This window comes from Epithele typhae (genome assembly GCF_022376455.1).
Source record: "Epithele typhae strain CBS 203.58 chromosome Unknown BXZ73scaffold_64, whole genome shotgun sequence".
Taxonomy (NCBI): Eukaryota; Fungi; Basidiomycota; class Agaricomycetes; order Polyporales; family Epitheliaceae; genus Epithele; species Epithele typhae.
The window spans coordinates 58,718-74,282 of NW_025954255.1; the positions used below are offsets into that span (position 1 = coordinate 58,718).

Below are 15,565 nucleotides of genomic sequence, written 5' to 3' on the forward strand. Positions count from 1 at the left end.
GCTATCCAGGAAGCTGATCGTTCCGCTGACCCATTGAGATCAGACCCCCCTCCCTCAATGTCTCGCGCAACAACGGACACCACACCTTCCCGAGCACGGACAACAGACTTTGCATTTCCGCCGCCGTCCCCGGCGCGAAGCGAAACTTTGCCCACCCAGTATTCACCCTCGCCCCAATCAAAGCGGCACACAATGCCTGCCCCCATTATCGCCTCGCCGCTTTCGCCGAACAACACCGGAGTGACTGTAGAGACCCCGGACTCGCCCACTTTTCAAGGATTTTCTACTCCTGCCCCCAGAAGATCCATCTCCCCGTCTCTACTCCACTGCAATCCTCCTCCATTGCGGCATTGCGAAACCTCGGATCCTACGCCCAAACTGCAGATGTCGCCGACTACACACCCACTCGCTTGCATCGTTCGAACACTTTGGACAGCTTGCATGCGGCTTCTACAGGGTCTTCCGTGTCATCGGACCAGTCTCTTCGGTCTGGAACGACATCCCAGACCACAGTTCCCAGTTCTCCAGATGCCTCGTCGGTTCCACCAAGAAGACGTCCTACTTCCATGTACGGCGATCGGGAAGCTGCATTAGCTGCTCTTGCCCCAGACAGGCACTCTCGCCGACCTATGTCAAGCGCGAGTTCGCGTGCATCTTCGCCTTCACCTGATATGAGGCCAAGTTCGACAAGCGTCCCGCCCTCACCCACGCCAGGACCCTCTTCGAGCCCGATGTTCCCCACCCAGTACCGCAGCTCATTTATGGCGAAGCGACGCGGGATGGATCATTTGGGGACCGGCCAGTCAGTCCGACGACTTGAGCGTATCGCAAGTGGGGACGCAGGGGACGATTGGCCTGGGAATGATCCCTTGGACGACCCCGTACCTTCTTCACAGAACAGAGCCATAGCAAGCCGTCGCGAAGAGAGGATGAATCGCGCTCAAAGCTGGAGACAGGTTTCTCCCGAACGGCCCCTACAGGTGAAACAGCTACCGCAATCACCACTCACGCAATCGGTCCCGACAAGGGTGGAGCCCGTGAAGCAAGAACTTGTGTTCCTGGTGTTACAAACGCGGACGACGTCGCCGGCGTTCCTCGACGGAAACGACTTCTCCGCGATAAAATTCCTGGCAATGCTCCTCTCCCCTCCTCTAGGCTTACGAGAGGTCTGTGGGCAGACGTGCAACGGCATCTCATTCAAGCCTACGAATATCTCTGTCACGTCGGAGAGGCTAAGGAGTGGGTCGAGAATTGTATGGGAGAGGAACTGCCATTCGGCGTGGTGGAGATGGAGGAGCAGATGAGGAACGGGGTGGTTTTGGCCAAACTTGTGCGCGTCTTCAGAGGAGAAGGTGCTGTTCGCAGGATCTACGAGGTGCGTTCGATTTGCTCTCCTTATCGCGCAATTTACTGACCAGTCTTTACGTAGGCACCCAAGCTGGACTTCAGGCACTCCGACAACATTAACCATTTCGTCGCTTTCGTTCGTTCTGTCGGTCTTCCGGAGGTGCGTAATCGTGCTGCAGACCAAGAACCCATTCTCACTTATTGTATCCAATCAGGGGTTCATTTTTGAGCTCACCGATTTGTACGAGAAGAAGAATATTCCAAAGGTTATATACTGTATTCATGCTCTCAGGTATGGTTCATTTCCCTTTTTGAAGACCCTCCTGACTAAAACCGCACCAAAGTCATTTGCTCGCACGGCGTGGTCTAGCTCGCCGCATCGGGAACCTCGTCGGTCAGCTGCAGTTCTCAGATGACCAGCTGCAGAAGACACAGCGCGGTCTCAAAGAAGCCGGTGTCGCTATGCCGAACTTCGGTAACATTGGCCGTGAGATTGCGAAAGAACTGAACGAGGAGCCCGAAGAGGAGCCGGAGACCGAGGACGAAAGTGAGAATCTGTTCACTGTTGGATGAATCTAGCTGACGGGTATCCAGGACGAGACCGTCTCCTGTTGGAATGCGAAGACTCTATCGTTGCTCTTCAAGCCGCTGCGCGGGCGTACCTGGTGCGGAAGGACCAGGCGACTCAGCAAGCGCGTCTGCGACTTGCAGAGCGTTACGTACCCAAGATACAAGCTATTGCCCGTGCTACCCTTGTTCGTCGGCAACTCGTTCAGAGCCGTCAAGAGCGTCGTAGCTTGGGGCCGTTCATCACTGCAATGCAAGCATGCGCTCGTGGAGCTCTCGTTAGGCAACAATGGAGGCGTCACGTACGCCGGGTGAAGGCTGTTGCGCCGTACGTCGTCAAAGTCCAAGCGCAAAGCCGCGGTGTATTGGTTAGGCGGAGGTTCCAGAAGTTGAAGGCTGCGATTCAAAGCTGCAAGATGTCCGTGGTCAGACTCCAGTCCATCGCTCGTGCCCGTATTGCGCAACGTAGCCACACGCAGATCGCGAAGTCGTTCACCAAGCCCGTCGTCCTCAACAACATTGTCGCCCTCCAGGCACAGGCTCGTGGCGCTCTCCTTCGTGCGAAGTTGAGTCGCCAGGACGCACGTCTCGCTCGCGCGGAGTCGGGTATCGCGGCCCTTCAGGCGCGGGTACGGGGCGTTCTCGTTCGGAGACGCGTTCGCACTCAGCTCGCTAAGCTCGAAGACGTCACTGACATTGTTGTCCGCATTCAAGCCGCTGTACGGACCTTCCTCGCCCGGAAACGCCTCCTCAACCTCATTCGGAGCCTACGCAAGGCTACGCCCGCCTCGTCAGCCTTCAAGCCATCGCTCGCGCTCGTCTCGCTCGTCAGCGACATGCCACCATGCAGAAGGCTTTGTCTGAAGTCAAGGTCATCACAGCCGTCGGAAGCTTCCAAGCGTGTGCCCGTGCTGCCCTGCTCGTTCGCGGCATCAAGAGCAGGCGAAACGCCTCGAATTTGTCGAGCCGGATGTCGTTGGTTTCCAGGCCGTTGCGCGTGGTCACCTCGTGCGTCGCGATTGGATCCCATGGCGAGACTATATCCGGACAAGCACCCACAAGCTACTATCTTGCAAGCCTTGCTCCGCGGTGTCATCCAGCGGCGCGCGTTCCATCAGAAGATGGCCTACTACCGTTCTAACCTGGACAAGATCGTGCAAATCCAGTCTCTCTTCCGTGCTAAGGAGACCCGCGAGCAGTACCGCCAACTCACGCTCGGCACGAACGTCACTGTCGGCACGATCAAGAACTTCGTGCATCTATTGGATGATTCAGAGGCCGACTTCCAGGAGGAGATCAAGGTTGAGCGGCTTCGCCAAGAGGTCGTCAAGCGCATCCGGGAGAACCAAGCGCTTGAAAACGACGTCAGCGAGCTCGACGTTAAGATTGCTCTCGTCGTCCAGAACGTCAAGAACTTTGAGGAGCTCGTCAAGGCTCGACGCCGTCTCGGCACAGAGAGCGCCGCGATCCACGCTGCACGAGCTTCCGTCCTTGCCGCGCACGGCGATCCGTTTGCAAGTCCCAGCACTCTGGACCGCACCGCCAAGCGCAAGCTCGAGCTATACCAACAACTGTTCCACCTTCTTCAGACGGAGGGCAGGTATCTCACTTGCCTCTTCGGACGTATGGCCGCCCAGGATACCTGGGAGCAGAACCGCCGGCTTGTCGAGCGCGTAGTCCTGACGTTGTTCGGATACGGCCAGGCTCCTAGGGAGGAATATCTCTTGCTCAAGTTCTTCCAGGTTTGTAATTGCACGGACCTCTGTCGCGTATCAATCACTGACGTGTCTGTAGACCGCGATCCACGACGAGGTTGCAGCAGCCCCAACTGCCCAAGCGATCGCTCTCTCGCAGCCTAACTTCATCAATGTCGCTGTACATTATTTGCGGCCGAAGCAGATCGCATACATTCGTGACACTCTCCAGCATGTCATTCGGGAGGTGGTGAAAGCGGACGACCTTGATCTCGAGACAGACCCCAGCATCGTGAGTTCGAGGGTCTCGCTCACACGGCCAATCAAATTGATGGCTTGTCAGATCTACCGTACGCGCCGCGACATCGAAGAGATGAGGGCTGGAACCGTAGGCACCCAGGCCAAGGATGTTCCCTTCCACCAAGCGCTCCAGGATCCGGACACTCGGGCTGAATACATCCGCCGTATGTCCCTTCTTACTTTCTGCATGGTATACTGCTCTAACATAAGACCTCCAAGACCTCCAAGTTCTCCAGTGGTGGACGGAAGAGTTCGTTCGTGCTATCACTTCCTCATTGGCGAAGATGCCTTACGGCATGCGCTATATGGCTAGGGAGACGTTGGCCGCCGTGAGGGTATGCTGCGATCGTTTGCTCTACAATTGCATGCGAAGCTCACCATGTTCTAGGCTCGATTCCCGGACGCCACTGTGGAAGCCTGCGCCGCTTGCGTTGCAAGACTTGTCTACTACCGGTATATCAATCCGGCGATCATGTCAGTTGATTCTTTGTTGTCGTGACGTCGATAGCTAACAACTACGACAGCACCCCGGAGACTTTCGATATCGTATCGACAACGGTTGACATTGCGTCTCGCAAGAACCTGGCCCAGATCTCGAAGATGCTTACCCAAATCGCACGTGGTGTCGAGTTTAGCGATGAGACCCCTGCCTATCTCCCTGTCAACGACTACGTTCGGAAGACTATTGGGTCTGTCTCGGCCTGGCTCATTGAGGGTTTGTGGCCGTCCACCTCGGGAAATATATCTGATCTAATAGTACATCGCAGTGGCGAACGTCCCAGACGCGGAAACAGATTCCACGCCCACGAATTCCTTGACGCTACTGTTCAAGCGCGCCCCATTTGGATTTCCCCTAATGAAGTCTACTCCACCCACCGGCTCCTTGCCGACAACGCAGACGACTTGGTATGCCGCTACCAACGTATTCATTATACCTGCTGATCCGTTGGTAGGCCCCGACACGAGATGATGCCCTTCGTGTGATTCTCTCCGAGCTCAACGGCGTCCCCAACGTTGGTAACGATGAGCTGACCGAAGCCCGTGATATTGCCATTGAGCTCCAGCTATCAAATCGCTTTGCGCGTGTCAAAGGTATGCACAACTCCTCGCCAGGTGTACGTTGTTTAGCTCACGATGTGTTCAGACCCGAAGGCAGATGTGAAGGCATTGTGGGTTCAAGCCAAACGAGCTGTCCTCGCCATTCTCCGTGTCCAGCCTGCAGCGGACTTGGTCGAGTCTCTCATGCAGCCTGTCACTGATGAACACGAAGAAGCCTGGGAGATCATTCTTGAAGAGATGGAGCGCGACATGATGCGTCATCAACGCCGGATGCCTTCCACGACTGGCGCGGACGCCGCCTACCGTCTCGAGGACATTCGCTCTATGACGTTCCGTGAAGTCAAGGCGCACGCCATCTTCCATCTGCTCGAGCTCGAGAAGCGAGGCAAGATCACTCGTCAGGACGGCTACCAAGGTATTCTCAACGCGATCGCTGGAGATGTTCGTAGCAAGAATCGCCGCCGCGTGCAGCGTGTTCACGACAAGGAAGGCCTCGAGGATTCGCTCAAGCACCTCGCTGACCGCAAGACGTTCTATGAGGAGCAGATAAAGCAGTATCACGACTACGTCGAGACCGCCATGAACACCATGCAACGTGGCAAAGGGTGAGTTGATCACCAGACATGGATGTAGTTGCCCTGCTGACTTCTCACTCTCTAGCAAACGTCGTCTGCTCCCGTTCACGCAGCAGTACTTCCACATGCGCGAGCTGCAGAAGGCTGGCAAGATGCCCCAGTTTGGGTCCTTCAAGTACTCTGCGCAGCGCTTCTACGACCGCGGCATCCTGCTCTCGATCGAGAACCACTCCCCGCGCCAGTTCGACAAGCTGGACATCGTCCTCTCGTCCAACACTGTTGGCGTCTTCACCATCGAGCTCTTCAATCACACCCTCGGTATCACCAACCGCATGGCGAGCCAGGATGTCAAGATGGAAGACCTTTTGCAGGCCCAGTTCGAGGACCGCGCGTCCATTTCGCTTTTTGACGGCCTCGCGAAGTTCAACCTCGGCCTCCTGCTGTGGCAGATTAACAAGAAGTGCGCGTGCCTCGTATGTTTGCGCTCATGATCACGCTAACGTCCTTCTCAACTTCCAGGTTCTACCGCTAGTTTTCATCTCCCATGCTGTGCCATACTTTCACCTGTTCACGACCCCCACGATGTCCTGCCCCTGCTGTCTACTCTAGCCGCTTAATTATCCCGCATCTCATACACAATGTACCGATACGCACGAGCTACCCGTCTTCGATGTATCATGACTTTTCCACATCTGTTCTGGACAATCCATCCGCTGTCGTCGCCATATATTCCCCTTGAGGCTCGCTTGCTCATCTCAGATCAGAGAGACATAACCTTTAATGCATGTAGTCTTCCCAACCAGATGGCTGATTTTGTGTGCTGCAAACGGTACAACGGCGATAACGATTGTATATGCCCCGGGATGGATTGGATTACATTTATAAGCTGCAACATGACCCGCACCTCTGGCCTGCATATGTACGGCCGATATCGTCGACCTGAAATTCTGTGCAGTGTGATACGCGGTCGGCCGGCCCGGGGAGACTTGAAATCAAGGCTGAGAAAGTGGCATGCGCTACCTTCCGTCCATAATGTTCATCGACCTCAATGTCCCCATTCCGCCTCTCTCGAAACAACAGCTGTCACAAGCATTATCCTCGAAGAAAGGCAAAAACAAACTAGAACAGGATGCCCCTCCGCTCGCCTTTACACCCGCACAGGTTGTTACCATCGAGAGCCGCATAGATCTGCTCGTCCACTGTCAGTACACTTTTCACCACCCTTGCTACATACCCAGACTTGACTGTTTTTGCCAGTAGGATACACTGTTCTCGCATTCAACCAAACACTAGAACGCAAGATCGACCCAAAGACGTTCGTGAACACCCTCGACCCGCTCCTCGCCCAGCTGCGCAAGAAGCCAAACATCGTCTACCTCAAACGGCTGACCATCGTCCTTGACGAGGAGAGCGAGAAAGGATTTGGACTGGTATGTGTACTCCCACTATGCCTCCGCGTCGTTTTCACTCGCCCCCAAGACGAATGGCCACGCCGCGCTCGTCGCCCCATACGACCTCCTCGCGCTCGCACCGACCACCGCCGCGTCCTTCTCGCTCGCCTGCCTCACCCACACGCAGCCCTCGCCGCTCACGACGCACATCATCGCCCTGCCGCTCACGCTTCCCCGTCTCCCGTTCAACCTCCGGCATACCCTCGTCCGCACCGCACTGGCCAACGGTGCCGTGTTCGAGATCAACTATGCCGGGGCCCTCGGGGCCGACGGGGAGTCTGCCGGAGGCGGAGAGAGCAACGCGGGAGCGAAGCGCAACTGGTGGGCGGCCGCGCGCGAGGTCGCGCGCGTGACGAAGGGCAAGGGCGTGCTGGTGAGCGGGGGCGTGTCCAGCGAGGCGGATCTGCGCGCGCCGCGCGACGTCGCAACCTGTGCGTGTCTCCTCTGTCGCGCTGCCGTGTGCGCGGGGACCCTGGCTGAACGCGCCTCAGGGTGTCCATGCTGGGCGTGGCGCAGGACGTTGCGCACGCCGCGTCGACGAAGGTGCCCCAGTCGCTCATTCTGCGCGCACGTGAGTTGTCTTGTGCCCTCCGCCTTCTCAATGAATTCTCATCGTTCTTCGATCGCGGGATAGAGACGCGCAAGACATACCGTGCAGTATTCTCCGAGCCCAAAGTGGTCATCCCGCAGGCTGCAAACCCTCCAGCGGTCGAGGGCGCCGACGTGGAGATGGAGATCGGTGCACCGATACTGGAGGCAGAGCCCTCAGCGCCCAAGGCCTCCTCCCCACCCGGAGAGAACGCCAACGGGAAGAAGCGTGCTCTAATCCAGAGCGAACAAAAAGTATCTGCCGCCACCACCGCCGCGACTCAAATTGCAGAGGGCGGTGCACGGAAGAAAAAGAGAAAAAACAAGCTATCATCGGAGTTGTCCTAATCACTGGTGTATCAGATATATATTTGAGCAGCTTCAGCTTACGACAATCTTCATCACTTTGGGTCGTCTTGACTTTCGAGACTACATCGTACAGTGAGAGTGAGAACTCGTCGCACCCGGAACTCATCGCATCCGGTCAACTCCAGAGTTCCGCATCTGCCGAGCGACATCACTTGCCCCATAGTATCTTTCCTATCCAGGGCCACTCAGTCAGACTCCTTAAGCATGTCCCACATCCTCTGCCACTCCTCTGCCTTTTTCCGCTTGTGCTCCAAGTACCGCTCTTCAGATCTTCAGATACCTCGTACAAGATCCACTGTGGTGCCGGGCTCAGCGTGTCTCCCTCGTCTCCCTCGCGGGGACCGTCCGTGCTGGAGACCGCAGACGCGATGTGGCCGGCGAGCATCTTGCACGGGGGGTGATCCTCGATGTTGACATCGACCGTTGAGAAGCCGGCGGGGATGTCTCCGAAATCCATGTTGGGGTACGCCACTCCGTCAAGGACGTAGACACCGCCCGCGTGCATGACACTCCCCGTCGTGCTCGGCGGCGCCGCGGTGGTCGCCCACGGCAGCCACTTGCCCTCCGCGTTCCAGACGCAGAACGCGGTGATCCACCCGCTGATCATGTCGACGCCGCACAGGCTGTCGTCGTGCAGGATGATGTGGCTCCAGAACGCGACGTCGACCTCGCCGTCGAACGCCTTGACGAACTTGCGGAGGACGGGCCGGAGGAGCTCGGCCCACCGCGCGGGCTTGTCGCCGAGCTCGGGGAGGCGGTCGAGACGAGCGAGCAGCGACGCCCAGTCTTGGCGCTCGCCCAGCAGAGTGACCGAGGGCAGTCCGCAGATTATGCCTCCGCTGAAATCGAAGTATCTGTGGAAGGGTGGCGCCGCTTCAGCGCTTCGGACGTCGTGTTACGTGCAGAATTGCGCACGTACTTCGCCAGGGTAGACATGAGCAAGACGGAACATATGATCCTGTCTTGCGCCGTGGAAGTGGTGAAGTCGGGGAGGGTCCATTCTACGAGCGTCTTGTCCACGACCTGATCAAACGACCGAACCATGAGTTAAAGAAGCCAGGAAGGAAGCCCCGGGAAACGTGCGTTTTTATCGAGTAGCTCCGAGAACTTCACGGCCATGGCCCCGAAATCCATTCCGACCTGCTCGAGATCGACGAATAGTTCCTTCTTGCCTTGGTGAGCCACGAAGTACTGGCGCAGCTCTTCGGCGTGTGCGTTGACACTTGGAAGGAAAAGGTCAGACTTTCCACGCCTGTAAAGTGATACCGCCGGGAAGCGCACTAAAAGCTGAGCTGCACAAGAATTGCAATCCACACGTCGTCCGGGCTAGATATGGGCAATCGTGAGAAAGAGGGTTTGATGACATGCTAGCAATGAGGGGCGTACCGGAGAACGAGATGATGGTGCTGGCCGTATGCCTCAACCACCGTTGAGACGAAGCCGCTCCCGCGAGGAATGAGGTTACGAAGGCTTTCGCTCGACAGACTGGACTGCAAGATATTCCCGCATTTCAGCCACTCTGTTGGGCACGCCTTCGATATGAAGGAATCAGCCCCAGTTAAATCGGCGCAAGGCCGCACGGGGTTGGCGTTATGACTAGCGACCTTGAATGTGACGGGCATGCTGCGCCAAGTAGAGTGAATGGAGGTGACAGAAAGACGGCGAGGGGGAGAAAGGAGACTGGGATCAAGCGACCCTCGAAGCGCACCTTATAGTCGTCTATCATCGAACTTCCTCAGATGATAGAACCTAATCCCATGCCAGGGCGAATTGCATCCGTGTCTCAACGAACTGTATACCTTGACATTGTGCCTCCCTCGGCAAAGGTGCCCGCCGTACCCAGCCCAGTCCCACACCGATACTATCTCAGCCCACTAGACTCAACAATGTATGACCGTCTTCGCGTTCTACCTGACCACAGGAGACAAACACGACAAATCTGGCTGCGGAGGAGTCGTTGCAACCACGGGTCGGATGGACGTCAATGGTACCACCGCGACCGCAGTGGTCTCGCATAACGATGGTCGTGACGTGAAACCGTGGGAAGTGCACCGCGAGTGGGCGAGGCAAGGTTCCCACGCCACGTAGCCAGTTCGCACTTCGCTGGATCGATATCTTTATCTACTTATTGACATCTCCTTGAATGAACCTCGCCAATTCCACCCGCGAGCCTCAAAGTGGTCACGGCACTTTTATCGGAGCAGACACTGTTTCTCTTCATACTTCACCTCCATCGACCCCCGACCATGCATCTCAGCCTCCCGAGAGCAAGTCCCACTCTGGCGAGGACGCACCACATTGTGCGTCGTGCGCCCCCTACCACAGAGTGTGTTTTCCCCCTCAAATACCACCTCTGTCCCGACGTCCTGAGCGGTCATGCTTGATAGCTCAAAGAACATCTCCTTGAGAAGTTTGCCCCACGAGAACAACTTCGACGCTCTGAGCTCTACGATGGCAACCACGAACCTCCTCTCTGGCGATTTGGCTTTGTCTTCCACAGCGAAGTTCCCCTCCAGTATGCAATAGATAACCAGCTCACGGTTTCGCGGCGCGGCGAGGGACCCACATTTAAGGAGGCTGTTGCATGCTCAAACGTCGACGAATTGGGGGCGTTGACGGCACTGGCTGTCTTCTCCATGACATGCGACCTCAGCAAGAGATGCAGTCTCCTGTTAAGAACTGCTCAGGTATTCTCGCGTGAGCACAGGAGCATCATTTACCTGTGGACGAACTACAACTACGACAAGAAGACGCGCCGGCTGGGACGCCACCACGACTCGGTGCTCGACATCCTCGTAGATGCGTTGAAGCCGTATCCTGGAGCGATCAGTGAACCGATGTGGTACCTCGACTTGGACGACCCCCATCTTGTGTGTTCTTTTTTGTCTTTCAGATCAGCGAGTGCTCACTCTAAGAACAGTAGCGTACCTGCATACTCTGGCAGCGGAGCTTAGGTGTGGCTCGGTGAGTACTGTCGAGCCACTGATGTACATGTCTCCTGTATGTCTTTGACAAGGTCCGCGATGGACCAGTGCTGTCATGAATCTTTGTTGACGATGCGGTCTGCGACGGACCGTATGGTGCGATGGCTCCTGAGAACGCCGACACCGGACGGAATCTCTCCCAGTCGACCTTGGCACCGGATGTGGGCCCACTCGCGGAGACGGCGACAAACTCCCGCCGTTGATCGACGGCACCTTGTGCTTCGTCTTCTCGAGGACCGCAACGAGAGGCTTGTCCCACGTCCGGGCTGTTGCTGCTGCAGACGAGCGACTGCTGGCGCCGCTGTGCAGCTCGTCCGATCGGCGCAACGACCTCCTCGCTGCTGACTGTCGTCCTATGCGGCCCTAGTTTTCATTCGGATGCCAGCCGGAAGTCCGTACCTGAGCGCAGGATCCAGGTGCGTCGCTGGTGTCGCTGTCGTTATCGGAATCGTTGGGTGGTGGTCGGCGCCAAAACGGTCGTGAAAGCGAAGCTCTCCATGTAGGGCAAGGCAGTTCGCTGACCGCGAGCAATGATGGTGGTGTACGAGAAGGGCAACGGAAATAGCCACGACTGCGAAGACATCAACCGTCTGGTGGCGGACAGCACCGTCTGTGCTCCTCTCACAGGGACGACCGTCGGACCTGGGCCAGATTTTCAATTTCGGGGGTCCTCCCGGGCCGGGCCGACAGACCGCATCTATGTTTCGACGTTCAAACCCTGTTCCTCCGTTGCGCCAGACATGCTGCCGTGTGGCTGGAATTCCCCTTCTTGCACAACTCACTCCGGCCCACCTGACGACCGCGCAGTGCGGAAGGGAAGTGGGGCCAAGACCCACTCGAACTCCTGTCGCGTGGGTTCACGCACGGTATTTCACCTCCGCATCGATCTACCTCCTCCGGTACGCATTAGACTTGAATCGGATTTCGCCTCAGGCAGAAGAACGTGGTGAGGTGGTCCCCTGGGGACGTATAAAAGAAGTCCGCAGCTCCCATAGAACGGACACGCAGTGAACAGCATCCAACAACCGCAAGATGGCCACTTTTGTCGTTCTCGGAGGCACTGACAACCTCGGTAGCCCATCCCTGTCAAATTCAAACCAACCGTGATTAAAACGTCCATCCGCTCCGAACAGGCTACTTCGTCATCAAGACTCTCGTGGAGGAGTACAAGGACGCCTACCCCGCTGTCCGCTTCACAACCCGCGACCCGACCTCCGCCAAGGCGAAGGAGCTCGTCGCACTCGGCGCACACGCCTTCGCGTTCACCGACCCCCTGGACACGGTTCTCTCCGGCGCCGCCGTCGTGGCGAACATCGTCCCCTCCTCGACGGAGACGACGCTCCTCCCGGAGCTTGTCCCCGCCCTGATTCGCAACGGGGTCCAGGTCTCCTTCCCGTCCGAGTTCGCATCGTGAGCGCGTGCCTCACCTTCGCCCGCCCCCTGCACTCACCCTTCCACAGCGACCTCCGCAACGTCGACTTCCCGGGGTACGAACACCCAGAGTGGACGACCAACCGCGCGAACCGCGCGACCGCCATTGAGCTCGCTAAAGGGTCCGACCTCGTCGTCATCCCTGTCACCACCGGGATCTTCATGCCCTGGGCCGCGCACATGTTCGTCGACTGGACCAGCAGCAGCACGACCGGTTACACCTCGGGCAAGCGCATGTCGATGACGGACTTCCCAGACATCGCGCGGCGCTCGCGCGGCTCGCGGAGCTGGCCCGCGACCCCGCGACGCGTGCGAGCGTGCCCGGTGCCGAGGACGGCGTGCGGATCGCGGGCCAGTTCATAGGGAGCGCGGAGGTCGCCGAGGCGGTCAAGAAGGCCAAGGGCCTGGACCTCAAGGTCACCCCGTTCGACGCGAAGCAGGCGAGGGAGACGCTGAAGGCGATCTACCCGCCGAAGGCGCTGTCGGCTTTCTTGCTGTATGCAGGGTGAGTAATCAGTTCTTCTGCAACTGTCGGAGCTAAAACTGTGGCGGTCCTACAGGATACTCGTCGAGGAAGGGCTTTCGGACTACTCTGCCGACTGCCACAACGAGCTGGTCAACCCTGGAGAGAAGTTCTGGAAGTGGAAGACTTTCGAAGACCTGTTGCGCTCCACGTGATGCCAATGCTTGCATATGGATGTCAGTCCCAGACTAGTCAGCCTATTAGGACGGTCCCGCCCGGACATAATGAGGGTGACAACGGGTACAACGATAGGAACCAGACATGAGATAAAACTTTGGGTAGTAGTACAAATACGGCCGACTCAACGCAGCTTACTTCCTCTGACCATCATGCTCAAGAAGCCCCAGCTGGATGGCCTTCAGTTGCATGGCCTAGCGACATAAACGGTCAGCATTGATATGACCCGTTGCAACAACACCCACCAAAGGCTTCGAACGCGTCCGGGAGACCTCGAAGTCACCCGTGGCAAACCAGAGCTGGTGGGCAGCATATCAGCCGATATTTCTGCAGCTCGAGAGCGCGAACTCACGCCAGGATGTCCACTCGGGCGGTAGGCCGCGGCGGATTCTCCTTCAGCATCCAGCCCAAAAGCCACCTCCGTCTTCCCGATAACGCCTTCCCCAAACAACGCCGCATTGGTGTCGCGCATGTTGCGATAGCCCGTGCTGACACGGAGACCGATGAGTGGGCGATGACAGTTTTACAGATGAAGGTGCACGTACGCGAAGACGACCAGGTCAGCCTCCATCTCCGACCCGTCGCTCATGAGGAGCCCGTGCTCAGTGAAGGACACCGGCTCGACACCAGTCTTGACCTTGATTAGGCCCTGCTCGATGAGATCCGCACCGCCCTTGTCCAACCCTGAAAACGTGACTGTAAGCAGTACGTCCACAGATTAATTCACGTGCTGACACTCACAGTACCCTAGAACGCACAGGCGTGGTCAGTCGGCATCGCCCACCACGAGGAGACCAGATCACTCACCCCCAACCGCTCGTGCACGAGCAGAAACTGCCCCTGCCCCTCCGGTCCCAACCAGAGCTTGAGGCCCGCCTTACGCAGCTTGTCGTGCAGCGGCCGCTCCGCGTCCCACGCCGCCTGCTGGTTCGCGACCGCGACGCGCTTCAGCAAGTGTAGCGGCAGCGCGCTGCTCAAAAAGTCCCCGAGCTCGATCCGCGCGCCCTCGACCCAATTCGCCTTCTGCATCTCGAGCACGCCGTCGCGCGAGACGACGCACGTCGGCGACCGCTGCACCATCGTCACCGACCGCACGTGCGCCTGCGCCCCGTCGTCGGACGCGGCGGCGGCGTGCTCGAGCGCGAGGTCCTGGCAGATGTCGATCGAGCTGTTGCCCGCGCCGATGACGACGACGCGGCCGTCCGCGCCCGGGTGCGCGCGCGTGCCCGCCCAGCTCGCGGAGTGCACCGTCGCTCCGCGGAACGCTTCGTGTCCGGGGAGTGCGGGCGTGATGGGTGCGCCGAGCGCGCCGGTGGCGAGCACGATGTGCGCGGGGCGGAGAACGGCGGGCGCGCTCGCGCGAAGGACGGGACGGTCCACTCACGCGCGCCCGCGTCGTAGGTGATCCCGGGCTGGAGCGCGGTGTCGGTCCAGACGACGATGTCCTGGTTTTGGGCGTAGGTCTCGAGCCAGTCCGCGACCTTGTCGCGCGGGGTGAGGAGAGGCCAGTTACTGGGGTAGGGTTGGTAGAGTACTGTTAATAGATTAGCTTTGCTAGGCGCGGAACGAAAGAAAGCAAATACGCACGGGAGTGGTGTCTATTGATGGTGTGCAGCGTCAGCGACGGGTAGCGCTTCCTCCAGTTGTCGCCGACACGGGGGTTCTTGTCGATGACTAACGTTGGGAGGTTCATTTGCTTCAATCGCGACGCTATATTCAGTCCCGTCTGACCAGAGCCCACTGTAAATAGACGATCAGCGTAACTCGTGGACTCTGCAGCGGCAAGGCAACGTACCGACAAGCACATACGGCTTCGCCTCAATCGCCTTTACATACTCCTGAATTCGCGCTCCATGTCCCTCCCTGGGACCCCAGTGAGATCGTCCCGGAGCGGCAGCGTCCTCCCCTCCTCGTGACCCCTTAGGTCCTGCAGCTCGGTGAACACCGTCAACGCTCGGTGCACCCCGTCGACATCGTGCACCAAGCGCACGTGGCCCCGCACCGGGCCCTTCGCGCACTCCGCCAGGATGCCGAACTCAATGAAGTCGAGCCCGAAGGCTGCCCCATAACGCGGGCGCAGCCACTCTGCCCCCCAAGCCCCGTCCGGGACGAGGCGTACGTCGGAAATGGCCGCCGCCGGGAGCTTTTCTTTCAGGAAGGCGCCGATCTTATCTACGCCGTCGAGCGTGTGGAGGTCCCAGGTGAAGACGAGCCACTCGCGCAGCCAGCCGCTGGCAAGGAAGAGGGAAGCGAGCCCGGAAACCGAACCGGAGGCGACGCCTGCAGAGAAGGTGGAGAGCCAGGTGCTGGCGATGGAGTGGGCATCGTTGGACATGGTTCAAAGGCCTGGGACACGGTCAGAGTCGGGGCGAGTGGGTACGCGGGGCACGGGGTACTCACAGATGGGTTAGAAATGGAGGCTGGAGTGGTTCTGTTCCAGTATGGCCCGCGCCGTTCTGAGGCTGTCACGAGTTGCGGGGGCTGAGAGATCGCATCCGCC

The 15,565-nt window shown here is 58.3% G+C and overlaps 5 protein-coding genes across 5 annotated transcripts; 3 read left to right on the plus strand and 2 right to left on the minus strand.

Moving 5' to 3' along the window:
• Nucleotides 1-731: 731 nt before the first annotated feature.
• On the plus strand, nucleotides 732-6,033 carry BXZ73DRAFT_92257 (uncharacterized protein; the record flags this gene model as incomplete). Its single annotated transcript, XM_048026293.1, has 18 exons — nucleotides 732-915; nucleotides 981-1,375; nucleotides 1,430-1,507; nucleotides 1,563-1,639; nucleotides 1,692-1,894; nucleotides 1,942-2,633; nucleotides 2,681-2,836; nucleotides 2,857-2,922; nucleotides 2,967-3,656; nucleotides 3,709-3,900; nucleotides 3,952-4,072; nucleotides 4,128-4,243; nucleotides 4,297-4,382; nucleotides 4,433-4,623; nucleotides 4,666-4,814; nucleotides 4,862-5,000; nucleotides 5,053-5,572; nucleotides 5,628-6,033. 18 exons carry the CDS (start codon nucleotides 732-734, stop codon nucleotides 6,031-6,033), a joined length of 4,461 nt encoding a protein of 1,486 aa, XP_047873795.1.
• A 541-nt stretch (nucleotides 6,034-6,574) lies between these two features.
• On the plus strand, nucleotides 6,575-7,929 carry BXZ73DRAFT_53096 (PHP domain-like protein; the record flags this gene model as incomplete). The annotated part of the gene is made up of 5 exons (XM_048020939.1): nucleotides 6,575-6,743; nucleotides 6,800-6,972; nucleotides 7,022-7,428; nucleotides 7,485-7,564; nucleotides 7,628-7,929. The coding sequence occupies 5 exons, from the start codon at nucleotides 6,575-6,577 to the stop codon at nucleotides 7,927-7,929; spliced, it is 1,131 nt and encodes a 376-aa protein (XP_047873796.1).
• Nucleotides 7,930-7,982: 53 nt separating this feature from the next.
• Nucleotides 7,983-9,572, minus strand: BXZ73DRAFT_105321 (uncharacterized protein; the record flags this gene model as incomplete). The annotated part of the gene is made up of 6 exons (XM_048016210.1): nucleotides 7,983-8,010; nucleotides 8,238-8,804; nucleotides 8,870-8,973; nucleotides 9,064-9,172; nucleotides 9,232-9,276; nucleotides 9,337-9,572. 6 exons carry the CDS (start codon nucleotides 9,570-9,572, stop codon nucleotides 7,983-7,985), a joined length of 1,089 nt encoding a protein of 362 aa, XP_047873797.1.
• Nucleotides 9,573-11,966: 2,394 nt separating this feature from the next.
• Nucleotides 11,967-13,043, plus strand: BXZ73DRAFT_80661 (uncharacterized protein; the record flags this gene model as incomplete). Its single annotated transcript, XM_048023327.1, has 5 exons — nucleotides 11,967-12,006; nucleotides 12,068-12,344; nucleotides 12,395-12,601; nucleotides 12,622-12,870; nucleotides 12,926-13,043. The coding sequence occupies 5 exons, from the start codon at nucleotides 11,967-11,969 to the stop codon at nucleotides 13,041-13,043; spliced, it is 891 nt and encodes a 296-aa protein (XP_047873798.1).
• A 156-nt stretch (nucleotides 13,044-13,199) lies between these two features.
• BXZ73DRAFT_92260 (dimethylaniline monooxygenase (N-oxide-forming)) lies at nucleotides 13,200-15,400 on the minus strand (the record flags this gene model as incomplete). Its single annotated transcript, XM_048026294.1, has 9 exons — nucleotides 13,200-13,259; nucleotides 13,311-13,364; nucleotides 13,418-13,553; nucleotides 13,611-13,749; nucleotides 13,824-14,419; nucleotides 14,446-14,599; nucleotides 14,653-14,805; nucleotides 14,861-14,914; nucleotides 14,983-15,400. The coding sequence occupies 9 exons, from the start codon at nucleotides 15,398-15,400 to the stop codon at nucleotides 13,200-13,202; spliced, it is 1,764 nt and encodes a 587-aa protein (XP_047873799.1).
• Between the last annotated feature and the right edge of the window lie 165 nt (nucleotides 15,401-15,565).